Source organism: Palaemon carinicauda, chromosome 33, assembly GCF_036898095.1.
Source record: "Palaemon carinicauda isolate YSFRI2023 chromosome 33, ASM3689809v2, whole genome shotgun sequence".
Lineage (NCBI taxonomy): Eukaryota > Metazoa > Arthropoda > Malacostraca > Decapoda > Palaemonidae > Palaemon > Palaemon carinicauda.
In genome coordinates this window covers 63,970,621-63,985,574 of record NC_090757.1, presented here as the reverse complement: position 1 = coordinate 63,985,574, position 14,954 = coordinate 63,970,621, and the positions used below count along the sequence as shown (strand labels likewise).

General features: G+C 51.6%; 1 protein-coding gene across 2 annotated transcripts in view; it reads left to right on the top strand.

Annotated features, from left to right (window-relative positions):
• The window catches only part of LOC137625973 (protein FAM98A), a 182,805-nt gene that overhangs the window by 43,910 nt on the left and 123,941 nt on the right, over nucleotides 1-14,954 (top strand). For both annotated transcript variants that reach the window (XM_068357046.1, XM_068357045.1), the window contains exon 3: nucleotides 12,301-12,455. In XM_068357046.1, coding sequence (XP_068213147.1) covers nucleotides 12,301-12,455 — 155 coding nt within the window. The remainder of the gene's footprint in view (nucleotides 1-12,300; nucleotides 12,456-14,954) is intronic.

Here is a 14,954-nt window from a genome sequence, read left to right as displayed (position 1 = left end):
CCAGCGCGCATTGTGGGAGAAGGGAAACATCTAGAGGGGTCCAGGATCCCAAAGCCTTCTCAGGCGAACCCACCAATGATGAGAACTCCTCCCGGGATCCTTCAGTTCCTGTCCCTTCAAGGGGTATGCTGACAGCGTGTCTGTCAACCAACAGACCTGGTTCTGTGCACTAATCAGAGCCGTAACACAGGCGTTCAAGCCTGTCTTCTCTGAATTGGGGCACAGGTAAGGCCCTGAAATTCCTATCCTACCAGTTGCTAGCCCTGGCCGCCAACTGGGTCCTACGGAGGAAGGACACCGTCTTAAGCAGGCTGACTAGGAGGCTTCCGGACAGAGAGGCCAGGTCTCTGAGGAACCTGACCCTGTGGGATGACGCGATCTTTCCCCCGAAGGCAGCAGAGGAGTCGATGGAGAGAGTTCTAGGACCCGTTTCGTCTTTGAAGAGAAAAAGAGGAGTTCCGGACGTGGTAACTTCTCCAAGGGCAAAACTGACTCCACGCAAGCCTTCGAGACAGGTTCCTTCTTACCCCCAGACTGTCTCTCCTTCCCCTTCGGACGAAGATTTCCCATCCTCGGGAATCACGCGAGTTGAGACTTTCCCCCATCGCACCAATGAGGGAAACCTCTCCTCGCGTCGATATGTCTTCTCACGTGGGGACTGAAAGGAACATGCCATCCTCGTAAATGCTGGAGTCCTACATCCTTCCCAGGAAGGAATCTAAGGACTCTAAAATATTACCGAAGTCCTCTACTAGGACTAGGATGGAGCCAGCTAGCCACTCGGAGAACGTCCGCGACTCTCCCCAAGAAGAGCCTATGGGAACAGGAGACTTCGTTTTAAGTCCTACATCAGGAGGAGACCAGCAAGAGTCAGAACATGTGTTTTGGCAAGTTCTGACTGTAATGAGGGCTCACAACGGGTTTTCCGACCCAGAGATCCCTCCTCGAGAGGGCAAGGACACGGTCTTGGACCGTGTCTTTGGTACTCGGAAAACCTCCAAGACCAGTGCAGCACTGCCCTGATCTCAGGGGGTTAGGAGTACCAGGGACAAGATCTCTCTACAGCTCTCCGAGATGTCCTCCTCCAACCGTTCCAGTGCCACCAACAAGCTCCTTCCACCTCCTCGCGTACAGCAGAGGAGGTACTTCGAGATCCTTAAGGAGCCTTGTTTAGTCTTCCCCTCCACCACTCACTGGAAAAGCTTACCAGGGGAGTCCCTCTTGAGAGACTCTCCAACCGGCAGGTCTCATTCTGGGCAACCGAGATCCTTAACCAGGAGAAAGTTGCGAAGTGCGCTATGCAAGCCATTTCGTGGCTCAACATCTGGTTGGGAACCTTAGGTATCCTGATACGTTCTGAGGATTTCTCCACAGAACGTACCAGGAAAGCTATGGAGACCTTTCTGCTCTCAGGTACTCGCACGATCGAGTTTCTGGCCCACCAAGTCTCGAACTTTAGCCCTATAAACCTCCAGCACCACAGCAGTCTCTTCCAGTTAAGACCGCTTAAACGACGACAGCAGCGAAGACCGTGGTGTCTAAGCCCTTTCCTGTCAAAGGAAGGAAAGACAAAAAGTCCTCCAGGGGAGGCAAGAATCTTAAAGGGAGCAGCTGAGGCCGCAAACGCTAGGATAAGCAGTCCCCCAGCATGTCCACCAGTGGGGGGATGCCTACAAAGTTGCTCAAACAAGTGGAAGCAACTCGGGGCCGATTCCTGGACACTCTCCATGATCAGTCTAGGATATCACGTCCCGTTAATAACATCTCTACCTCCCATGACAACGAATCCAGTGTCATTGAGCTCCCTTGCCATGGGATCGGCAAGCCCTTCGGGCAGAAGTCCAGACCCTGTTGAAGAAGAGCACTCTCCAAGAGGTCCTCAACGAATCTCCAGGCTTCTTCAGTCGACTCTTTCTTGTAAAGAAGGCGTCTGGAGGCTGGAGACCAGTCATCGACCTCTCAGCTCAGAACAAGTTTGTCAAACAAACTCTGTTCAGCATGGAGACGGCGGACACGGTCAGACTAGCAGTAAGACCGCAGGACTTCATGTGCACACTGGACCTAAAGGACGCGTACTTCCAGATCCCGGTCCATCCGTCTTCAAGGAAGTACTTAGGATTCAGCCTAGACAACAGAAAATACCAGTTCAAGGTGCTGTGCTTCGGTCTCTCCACAGCACCACAAGTCTTCACCAGAGTGTTCACCCTAATATCATCTTGGGCACACAGGATTGTCATCCGTTTCCTCCGTTATCTGGACGACTGGTTAATCCTAGCAGACTTGGTGTCATCCCTTCTTCAACACCGAGACAAATTTCTGAGACTTTGCCAAGATCTGGGGATCATGGTAAATCTCGAGAAGTCCTCACTGCTTCCCACTCAAAGACTGGTATACCTAGGCATGATTATAGACACCAATCTCCACAAAGCCTTCCCATCAGATGACAGGATAGCAAGGCTGAGGAAAGTCGCAAGGCCTTTTCTCAGACGAGAAGTTTCATCGCTGGCTCGTCTAGTTCCCAACGGTCGCCTCAGGATGAGATCCCTCCAGTGGCGACTCAAGTCCCTGTGGAATCAAGCGTACGATTCCCCTGACATCCAGATCCCCATGGGCCCTGCGGAATTGACGGATCTCCAGTGGTGGGTGGCAGACGAGAACCTACGAAAAGGAGTGGATCTTCTCGTCCTAGCCCCGGATTTGATGCTGTTTTCGGACGCTTCAAAAAAAGGGTGGGGGGGCCACGTGCTGCACCACACGACCTCAGGCCTCTGGTTAGAGTCAGAAAAGTACCTCCATATAAATCTCCTAGAGATGAAGGCCATCTTTCTGGCCCTTCAACAGTTCCAACAGTACCTGGCAAGTCACTCTGTGGTGGTGATGAGCGACAACACCACAGTAGTGGCCTACATCAACAAACAAGTGGGTACTTTTTCGCAGCAACTATCCAATCTAGCAGTAACTATCCAATCTAGCAGTAGAGATACTGAGATGGGCCGAAGTCCAGTCGATACCACTATCGGCATGCTTCATTCTGGGCAAAAGGAATGTGCTCGCCGACAATCTGAGCAGAGCGTCTCAGATAGTGAGTACCGAGTGGTCTTTGGATCATCTAGTAGCCAACAAAGTCCTGACTTTGTGGGGTTCCGACTGTGGATCTTTTCGCAACGGCCCTGAACTTCAGGCTCCCGCTGTAGTGCTCCCCAGTCCCAGACCCCAAGGCTCTCTGGCAAGATGCTTTCCAACAACGGTGGGACAACATTGACGTTTACGCCTTTCCCCCGTTCTGTCTGATGAGGAGAGTACTCAACAAGATCAGAACATCAGTCAATCTTTCAATGACCCTCATAGCTCCGCTATGGCATCACGCGGAATGGTCCCCGGACCTTATGCAACTCCTAACGGAGCTACCAAGAGAACTCCCTCCACGACACAATCTACTCAGACAACCACATGCCAACATCTTCCACAAAACCGTAGGTTCACTACGACTTCACGCCTGGAGACTATCCAGCATCTCCTCAAAGAGAGAGTTGCAAACAGGATGTCTGGACACCTGCGAAAGTCTTCGGCAGCAGTCTACCAGGCAAAGTGGAAAGTCTCCTGTGGTTGGTGTCGTGGAAGGGGTATCTCTCCACTTGATGCCACTATTCCAACAATAGCGGAGTTCCTCGTGTATTTGCGGGAAGAAATGTGCCTTTCAGTCTCGGCAGTGAAAGACTATCGCTCAGCCTTAAGTCTGGCCTTCAGGCTGAAAGGAATGGACATTTCTTCATCCTAGAACTTTCTCTACTCATACGTAGTTAAGAACTTACCTGCCCTCAGTCGGAAGTGAGACCTCCCCCATGGAACGTGGTTCAAGTTCTCAGGTCTCTTAAGAGACCTCCCTCTGAACCATTACGCCAGGCATCAGATCGCCACCTAACCTGGAAGACGGTATTCCTGCTAGCTTTGGCCCCGGCCAAGCGAGTCAGCGAACTTCATGGTCTCTCGTATGACATCGCCCATTCAAGGGGATGGGGGGAGGTAGCGTTCAGCTTTGTCCCTGAGTTTATTGCTAAGACTCAGAATCCTGGAGTGGCGGATCCTCGATTCGACTCCTTCCGGATTTCTAGTCTCCGTTCTGTAACAGATGACCCAGACCATCTCTTACTATGCCCAGTAAGGAGCTTGAGGCTGTACCTCAAAAGAATAGCTGCAGCCCGTCCTCATGTGCCAGCTCTGTTCGTCAGCACAGGAAGGTCTAAGAGGAGGGTCACCAAGAATACCATCTCTGCATGGATTCGTAGGGTCATTGACCTGGCCTTGAATCCAGACCCTCCTCCATCATGTCGCCCTAGAGCACATGATGTCAGGGGCATAGCTACGTCCCTGGCCTTCAAGAGAAATTTTTCAGTGACGCAGGTTCTTCAAGCTGGGGTGTGGAAATGTCAAACAACATTCACATCCCACTACCTGCAATACGTGACCCACAGGAGACTCGATACGTTCGCTATCGGCCCTGTGGTGGCTGCACAACAGCTGGTTTAAAACCTCAAGCTCCTTATTGGACAAGTAGCAGAAGGTTGAGGGCATTTTTACCCGGTTTTAGTCTGCATGAATGAAAAGGTTTGACTGGCCCTTATTCTTTATTTCATCATCCCCTCTCTTGGGGAAGGCAGCATCCTGGGTTTTCTGCATAGCTGACCTCAAACCACTGCAGGTAAACCATGCTCCCATGTATTCCTAGCATTAAGATTAATACTGTTACGTCCCCATACCCTAACGAGGTGGTATTGGGAGAGTCCTAGTCTACAAGTTTCCATCTAAAGAACTTCAGAACAACTTACTAGGACGAGTCACATTTTCTTCATATCTTCACACACGGCTTGCGTAGGCCGCAGTCCTTGTGTAGCAAGGTTCTAGCAAGGTGCAGGGACTCCTTATTTCTTGGGTGCGTTCACACTCAAATAACGAGCCCCAGGCAAAGCCAAAAGCCAGACTGGCTGGGACGTCCACCCCTCCTAATGGGTGAGTCACCCCTATTAAATAGCGTGGTTTGTATTCCAGTTATGGAACAAATGACAAATTTGTAGATAATTTGTATTTTTCCTAACTATACAAACCTTAGCTATTTAATCAAACTTGCCCGCCAGCCCTATCCCCCTTGAAGTCCTACCTCCAAGCAAAGTGAGCTCAAGCATAGGTGTTTGAGAGGGGGGGGTAGCAAGCTACCCTCCCCTACCCCCGCTAACTAGCGGTGTAGGTAGTAAACCCTCATTAAAAATCAATGGCTTGTCATTTCAGCTATGCCGAAAGTAATACCCCCATTATATAGCTAAGGTTTGTATAGTTAGGAAAAATACAAATTACTGTATCTACGAATTTGTCATTTTAAGGCCCACCCACCTCCCCTCAGGAGACAGGTCGGGCAAAGATGATCTGAGGAACAGAAAACGGAAATGATTCCAAGTACCACCCTGTAAGGGTTGTTAACCACCACACGGTGGTTGCCGCAATTATTGAAAAATTCTGCTCTATATATATATAACTGCCAGGTAAGTAAGTATTCATAAAACTTTGTTGTTCCAACACGGAGTACTTACCTCGAACTACTTTCTTAGGAGTATCTGGGATCTCCTCCCATCCGACCAGAAATTTGTTTAGTTTACCCTATTCCCGTTCTCTATGCGGGGTAATCTCTGGCGGAGTGATACGCGCCCAGAGATGACCCGTGGTCAGAGAGCATGCTTTCTCAGGTCTAGTAAGTTTCTGGTCGCGTCGGCGTTAACACACCGACGCTCTCTCTCTAACCCAGTGCAACCCTTTGTGTCCCCGATCCCTTTGTGTCCCACGCGGTTCCCACGTGGTCCCTTGTGTGCATCCCTTCCTTTCCCTCTGTGTTCCTGTGTCTCGCGGTATATTACTAGTGCGTTATGGAGCAGCCCCAATGTTGCCCTGGGCCTATGGCCGGCAAATCGTGTGGCGCTTTCTCTCAAAACCCGAAGTTGACCCGCACTCCTTGTGTATGCGTGTAGGGGCAGTGTGTGTTCCCCTACAGCCACGTGTCCGGAGTGCGAGTCCTGGAATGAAGTGCAGTGGGTGCGTTACGGCACGAAAAAGAAGAAAGCCTCTCGTCGGTCCCCGAGGAAGTCCAACGTCTCTTCGCCTCTCGCTTCGCCCGATGTCCCGTCGGATAGAGCTTCTCTACCTTCTCCCCCTACCCAGAGTAGGGGTCGAGGTAAGTGTGTTGCGGGAAAGCGGCCGGTGGCCCTTCCCCAGGAATCTAAATTACCAGACAGTGGTATTGTGTCGTCTGTCCAGGCAAGTGGGGGCCCCGAGGGAGGGACGGGTGTGTTTTCGGGGGTCGAGGCCCTGGACAAAGGGGGCCCCGTATCTTCGGAAGATCCTATGTGGGGAAAGTTGGCAGCAGCTTCTTCTCCCGCCTCTTGGGCGGGCTTTTCAGGTGCGTCAGCAGCTGAGGGCGGCGCCGAGAAGGACGACTCGCCGCCATCAGACGCCCTCGTGTGGGCGCCTCCCAAGACGCCCTTCAGATCACCCCACAGAATGGAAGAGGAGTTCGAGGCTTGGTTTCTCAACGAGGAGCTCCCTCGCTCCCCTCCAACACCGTCAGCGTTGTTCCCAGCGGTGTTTATGGAGCCTGCGTCGTTGGCCGGGCCCCATGCAGAACCGACAACGACACGTTGACTTTCGGACCCTCCAACGAGACCCTATAGATCCTCGGCTTCCTCGTTTGAGTCAATTCCTGGGGGCGGCAGCCGACGCGGGCACCTCGGGATGGCTCTCCAGACCCTGATCACCAGTAGGATTCATCGACGGGAGCAGATTTGACCGGCGGAGGAGCTCGTCGTATCAGACGTCGAGGGACAGGCATAGGTCCGCGAAGGTTCCGACTCCACCCGCCCAGCGGGGAGAGTCGCCCCTTCGGTCTGGCAGCCGCGTCCCTCCTTCAAGATCTCCAAGGAGATGTCCAGAACGAGAGAGGTTCGTTTCCTCGACGGGCAAGCCCGCGGACCCCTGTTTCTCCAGAAGAAGGGAAAAATCAAGGGCGGAGACCTCCGCCCCAGCGGTGATGCCCGTCCTACGGCCTGTAGCGAGGGAATCGGACCACTCCAAGAGGATGCCACCTCCTGGTATGGCTCCCTCCGTCGAAAGTCCGCCGTCACGAGAACTAGGACCCCCCGCGGACAAGAGAGAGGACGGGGAAGAAGGCTCTCCAGCGGAGGTTTCCTCTTACCAGAGAGTCATAGGCCTCATCCGACGACACCATAGGCTGGATGAACTGGAGCCCTTGTCTGACGACTTCTGGCGTTCGAGCCTCAACAGAATGGTGGATGCCCCCGTTCAACAGAAGCTCTCACTAGCGCTCCCGGTGGCTAGAGACGTGAAGCTGGGGTTGGCACATGTCAGCAAGGTAGTGGCTAACCATGCGGAGGCCCCCAAGAGCCTAGGCTTCTCCAGGGCCTAAAGACTCAGTCGCGGTTCTACCTCCCGGAAGGCCACCGCGCGGGACCCTGCGCAGTAGAACCAGCAGTCGCCATCTTGGGACAAGGCGCAGCAGAAGAGAGGGCGACCACAGCCCCGGTTTGTTTCTCGCCAGCAGAGACCGCCATGATGGAGGAGCTGTCCAGGGACCTGGTGCATGTGTCATCCTGGCTGGATTGGTGGGCCGCCACGCTGGTAGCGTTCCACTCCTCGTACGACCTAGCGGTTCTGGAAAATCAGGCCTTGCTGAAAGAGCTTATTAGCTCGGGAGGTAAGGCCCTGAAGTTCTTGTCCTATCAATCGATATGCAAACCGCTAACTGGATCCTGAGAAAAGGGACACTGTACTCAGCAAACTGGTAAGGCGGCTCCCCGACAGAGAGGCCAGGTCCCTGAGGAGTCTTCCAATGTGGGGCGAGACTGTCTTCCCCCTCAAGGAAGTAGAAGAAGTGATGGAGAAGGTGAGGAAGTTAAAGGATGTGGGGGAACCAAGACCACCTCCAGCAAGAAGACCCAACCATAGGAGACCTCCTTCGGACGTCCCTCTTCCTCCTCGCACCTCACCTAACCAGCCCAGGAGAGACGCTCCTACTACTTTCTGGCAGCATTCTTCTCAGCCCTCCCATAGGGGATCTGCAACCACGCAGTCAACATTTAGGCCCTCCTACTCGGCCTCCAGAAGAGGGCGTTCGGGCCATGCCTCCCGAAGGAGGTAGGGAGGGAGGCCCCCTACTCCTGCTGAAGCCTCAGGTGGGGGGATGCCTCAAAAATTCTAGGCAAGCACGGGTCGGATCCGTGGACCGTGACGGTCCTGAAGGAAGGATACAGGTTGCCCTTCCGGGCGGAACCCCCACCTCTGATACCAGATCTACAGGCGGAATGGTTGGCACCGAAAGACCCCCTGAGAAGGACAGCCCTGCAAGAAGAAGTCTCTGCTATGCTAGCGAAAGGGGCAATGGAGCCAGTCAAGAACCCAGGGCCAGGGTTCTACAGCAGACTCTTCCTGGTGGAGAAAGCGACAGGGGGATGGAGACCAGTCATAGACCTCTCAGCCCTCAACAAGTTCGTGTGCAAAACTGACTTCAAGATGGACACTCCGAAGTCGATCTTAGCGGCCTTGAGGGAAGGAGACTTCATGATGTCGATAGACCTCAAGGACGCATACTTCCAGATCCCTGTCCACCCCTCCAGCAGGAAGTATCTAAGAGTGAAATGGGGTACCCAAACGTTGCAGTTCAAGACCCACTGCTTCGGTCTATCCACAGCCCCCCAGGTCTTTACGAGGATCTTCGCGACAGTCTCAGCCTGGGCACACGAACAGGGCATCCGCCTCATTCGGTACCTGGACGACTATTTGTTGCTTCCAGACTCAAGGGAAGTACTGAGGGGGCAAGGCGCGAAACTCCTGCAGTTCTGCAACGTCCGGGGTATCACCATCAACCTGGAAAAATCCCAATTGATACCGTCCGCCAGGATGACCTACCTCGGGATGGTCCTGGACTCCTGGTTGGCGAAAGCATTCCCTTCCGCGGAGAGGCTAGACAACCTGAACCAGATCCTACGGTCCTTTCTGTCGGGTCAGCCCAGGAGGGCCAAGGACTGGCAGAGACTGATAGGTCACCTCGTGTCATTGGAGAAGCTAGTCCCTCAGGGGAGATTCAAGCTCAGAGGAGTTCAGTGGAACCTGAAAGAAGCCTGGAACCAGACAGACTCCCCTTAGAACGTAGTTCCAGTGACCACGGAAACGAAGGAGGTCCTCGAGTGGTGGATCGACACTTCGAACACCCTCAAGGGGATGCCCTTCGCGGCCGACCCTCCGGAGATGCTCCTCTTCACGGACGCCTCCAAGGAGGGTTGGGGTGCTCACCTCCTCGACAGTACAGCGAGAGGAAGGTGGGGACCCGAGGAGAAAAACCTGCACATCAATGTACTGTAAATGATGGCTGTGCAGAGGGCGTATCTGGAGTTCGTCCAGAAGCTCTGGGGGAACACCGTGGCGTTGATGTGCGACAACGCCACCGTAGTAGCATACGTAAGGAAGCAAGGAGGACTAAAATCAAAGGAGTTGTGCGGCTTCACGTTGGAATTTCTGGAATGGGCCAAAAGGGAGCAGATCAAGATCTCTGCCAGGTTCATTCTGGGGAAAAGGAACGTCCTAGCCGACGGCCTCAGCAGAGTGGGTCAGGTGGTGGGGTCCGAGTGGTCCCTCCACCCAGAAGTGGCCAAGACTCTGATCCAGAAGTGGGGTTCGCCGGTAATAGACCTCTTCGCTACGAGACTAAACGCACAGCTCCCCGTGTTTTGTTCTCCTGTGCCAGACCCAGGAGCAGCGTTCGAGGACGCCTTCCAGCGTCAATGGGACAACCTCGACGTGTATGCCTTCCCTCCCTTCAGAATGCTCAGACAGGTTCTCAACAGGGTGAGGAGAGCGAACAACTTGTGGATGACTTTGGTAGCGCCCCGGTGGCCGGAGAGAGAGTGGTTCGCAGACCTAAAGGAACTGGCGCGCCTTCCACCTTGGGTCCTTCCAGACAGGTCAGACCTGCTCCGGCAACCACACTGTCAAAGGTTCCACGAGAACCACTCGGTCCCTCAGCCTTCACGCGTGGAGGTTATCGAGCGTCTCCTGAGGAAGGAAGGCTATTTGGTGAAGACGGCAACGAGGATGTCGGGTTACCTGAGACGATCTTCAGCCGCTGTGTACCAGGCAAAATGGGCTACCTTCACGAAGTGGTGCGCCGCTAAGAATATCAAGCCGTTGAGAGCCTCGGTCCCAGAGATAGCCGACTTCTTAGTCTATCTCAGGGACGAGGAAAGCATGTCCATCCCAGCCATTAAAGGAGTTAGAGCAGCCCTAGGTCAAGTCTTCCTCCTGAAAGGCATCGACCTAGGTTCCTCCACACACATCTCGATGCTCATCAAGAGCTTTGAGCAATCATGCCCTCCGCAAGCGGTTAGAGTGCCCCAGTGGGACGTGGCTACGGTCGTGAAGATGCTATCAGAGCCTCCCTTCGAACCCCTAAAGGACATCCTAGACAAAGAGCTCACCCTCATGACAGTTTTCCTGTTGGCACTAGCGTCGGCAAAACGGGTAGGGGAACTTCATGGACTTTCATATGAGGTGTCACATTCGAAGGGCTGGCGTGAAGCTACCTTCAAGTTTGTTCCATCTTTCGTGGCCAAGACCCAGAACCCAGCAGTCTGGGACCCCAAGTTTGAAGGATTCTCGGTGCCGGCAATCCCACGTTCAGGCAACCCCAAGGACTTGCGGCTGTGCCCTGTCAGAGCAGTACGGAAGTACTTGGAGAGGACGGCCAGGCTGAGGCCCGAAGTCAAGAATCTGTTCGTTTCTTCAGGTTTGCTGAAGAAACCGGTATCCAAAAACATGATCTCCTTCTGGTTACGGCAAGTGATCAGGAGAGCCTACAGTAGTGTAGGAATCCCTATTCCAGGTAAACCCAGGCCCCACGACATCAGAGGACTGAGTACAGTACCTCTCTGGCCTTTGAGAAGAACATGGCAGTTGGCCAAATCCTGAGTGCTGGTACTTGGACCAACCAGTCGACCTTCACAGCTCACTACTTGAAGGAATGCTCGAGGAGGTCCTTGGACGGGTTCTCCCTCGGTCCCGTCATTTCAGCGCTTCAGAAGATTTAAAGGTATAGCCCCAGGGAACCCACGGGCAGTAAGTCCAAGAGACACAGGTTCCTTTTCCTTACTCCCCCCCTCCCCCCGGTTACCTAATTACCTTCCCTTAAAGGGACTCGGAAGGCCTTTAACTACCATGAAATTCATCGTCACTGAAGAAATACGCCTCCAAGGCGTTTTTTACAGAGTAAGCCACTTAGACACTAAGTTAGTTGTTTTTTGAGTAGTTTTCCCTATTTCGAGTGTTCTCTTTTGATGGGTCAGCGGAACCTAGCCCCCTATATAGGTTTTCCCCTTTTTTGCTTCCATCTTCCCGATCTCTGAGCCCTGCAGTACACTCCCATCTCCTAAGGTATAAGTCTCCTAAGAAAGTAGTTCGAGGTAAGTACTCTGTGTTGGAACAAATCACAAATTTTAAGTAATTTGTATTTTTTCTAACAGTACTTACCTCGAACTACTTTTGGGTTATGGCCCACCCATCCTGCCCCGAGTGACTTACAGGACTTAATAGAGAGAGGAGAACCTCTTTCCACCAAAACTTACTGAGGAGCGAGACCTGAGAAAGCATGTTCTCTGACCACGGGTCATCTCTGGGCGCGTATCACTCCACCAGAGATTACCCCGCATAGAGAACGGGAATAGGGTAAACTACACAAAATTCTGGTAGGATGGGAGGAGATCCCAGATACTCCTAAGAAAGTAGTTCGAGTTAAGTACTGTTAGGAAAAATCCAAATTAATTAAAATTTGTGATTTTTATCATAAAAACTCCATATTGTAAACACTTAAGATTTCTTAAGAAATGTATTGTTAGGTATGCAAACCAGGCTCTTAACATGACACCACATCAAATATCCCTCATTTAGTCCTTGATGCTGATGAAAAATTGTGTTGGTCATGTCAGATAGGTGGTGGACTTAGCCTTCTACCATTTAAACCATTTCCAGTTTGCATGAGGAATTCTCCCTTTCAAAACAATGATTCGTATATCTGAGAAACATATGGGTGAAGAATTACTATTTTTTTTTATCAGTGAAATATATAGAGCTATTGAAAATTTTTTCATGCAAAAATACTATCTTCTTTATGCTTATTGCTTCAGTTTTGTGTAGCTCTTTTCATTATCAACTGTTGTCATGCTAATAAATTTTGAACATGAATTTTCATTTCAGGATGTCCACATACACAGTTAACAGAAGGAAATGTGAATCAGCGTTTGGAAACCGCTGAGCAGAGGCTCCTTTTATTGGACTTTTTGCTGGCAGAATTAATGGCTGCTCGTATGATATCTGCTGCAAAACCTGATCAGGGAATGACAGTTGAAGTGGTAAGATATATTATCATTATTATTATTACTAGCTAAGCTACAACCCTAGTTGGAAAAGCAAGATGCTATAAGCCCAAAGGCTCCAACTGGAAAAAATAGCCCGGTAAGGAAAGAAAATAAATGAATTATATAAGTAATGAACTTTTAAAATAAAATTTGTTCCGACATAGATACAAACCCTCCGCTATTTATAGGGTATACTTTCGGCGCAGCTGAAAGACGAGCCATGATTATTTTTTGTGAGGGATAACTACCCCATCCGCTAGTTAGCGGGTGGGGTAGACTAGCTACCCCGCTCACTCACACCTCTCGGCTGAGTAAACACTTTATGGCTCGGTAGAGGACGGACATGCCCTTCTCTCCCGCAAAGGCTTACCTTGATTGTTTTTCAGTAATTTTTTGTTTTGTTTTCTTGTGTGTTTTCATTTATCTTACATATATATGAGTGTATATATGTATAAATGGAAAAATACGTGGTTAGATACTTGTAACTTTGCTGTTGACAACGTATCCGACTGCCTCCGTCGTAAGGGAGTTGTCATTACCGCAATCCCTGCGACTGTTGTTCGGCAGGTTCTTAACACTGCCGTGTGTTTGTTTCATTACTGAATTGAAGTGTATAACAGTTCAACTCCCTTTCTAGGAATTATCTTACAAGGAAGGTGACTTATTCCCCGAATAGTGTATTGTGTGCATCGGATGTCCTTCTTCGGGAGGGGAGAAAGCTTTACTTAGGCTATGTCCTCTTGCGGGAGGACTTCTCTCTCGTTCGGAGAGAGATTTTTACGCTTACGCTTTTTTCCCTTAGAGCTGGGAGAAAACTTGTTTTAGGCGATGTTCTTCGGGAGGACTTCTCTCTCGTTCGCGAGAGAGTTTCTTACGCCTACGCTTTTTTCCCATAGAGCTGGGAGAAAGCTTGTCTTTGGCGATGTCCTTCGGGAGGACATCTCCCTCGTTTGCGAGAGAGATAATTTATGCCCACGCTTTATACCCGTAGAGCTGGGAGAAAGCTTGTTATAGGCGATCTCCTCCGGGAGAACTTCCCTCTCGTTTGCGAGAAATAACTTGTAGGAGCTTGATGATCCACCAGGGGCAGTGGCAGAGCTTTCTCCAAAGCAGGTTATCCCTTCGGGGGAACGAGTCTCTCATCCTCGAGAGAAGACCGCCTCTGGGCATCGGCGGTCCCCCGTTACGCTTATGGTTCTCCTTCAGGGGCGGAGCTGGAGCCTTATCTTAAGTAACATTCTCCTTCGGGAGAACAAACCTCTTATGCGGAGGTGTTATCTTGAACCTGCTGGCTCTCCTTGATCCTTCGGGGTCTCGTTACGATCACCCTTTGGGCCGGCGTGATCGTTGAACCTTCGGGCTCTCATCATGTTGATCCTGCGGTTTCTCATGACAGTAGGAGTCCTTCGGGACTCCGCTCGAAACCTTCGGGTTTCATTTACGCTGAACCTTCGGGTTTCAGTTACGCTGAACCTTCGGGCTCTCGTAAACATGGTAACGTTGAGCCTTCGGGAACTTGTGCCATCAATCACGCCTTGGGCTCTCGTAACTTTAGTCACTCTGACACTTCGGTGTTTGGTGACTGGGAAATTTCAGTTTCTTGTTGCGCTGACCCTTCTGGTTCATAACATTAGTTACGTTGAACCCTTGAGCTCTCGTAACTCTAGTCACTCTGACACTTCGATGTTTTGTGATAGGGAAACTTTGGTTTCTCGTTGCGCTGACCCTTCTGGTCCGTAACTTTCTAGTTACGGTGAACCTTTGGGCTCTCGTAACTTTAGTCACTCTAACACTTCAGTGTGTTGTGACAGGGAAACTTCGGGGTCTCGTAACATTAGTTACGCTGAACCCTAGGGCTCTCGTAACTAGTCACTGACACTTCGGTGTTTTGTGACAGGGAAACTTCGGTTTCTCGTTACGCTGACCCTTCGGGGTCTCGTAACATTAGTTACGCAGAACCCCTGGGCTCTCGTAACTTTAGTCACTCTGACACTTCAGTGTTTAGTGACAGAAACTTTGGTTTCTCGTTGCGCTGACCCTTCGGGGTCTCGCAACACAGACTATGTTAGGCCTATGGTCTCTTGTGCCCTTAATCACGCTGATCCTTCGGGGTCTCGTGACAGAAACTTTCGTTTCTCGTTTGCGCTGACCCTTAGGGGTCTCACAACGCAGTTCACCCCGAACCTTTGGGTTCTCGTGATCATAGCCATACTTATAAGACAGAGTTTGGGGACTCTCGTTGTGTTGACCGTTCGCGCTCACACAACACAGGCTACCGTGAACCTTCGGGTGGACGTAGTAGTGAGTACTCTCGCCACACTGAGAATTCTCGCGCACACGAACGATCAGCGCGCACGACCGGTTGGCATGCATGACCAGATTGGCGCGCATGGCCGATGTGGCGCACAGCTTACGACCTATGGGGTGCGCACGGCCGATCTGGCGCGCGTGACCTAGTTGGCGCGCACAGCCGATGGTGGCGCGCGCGAGCGA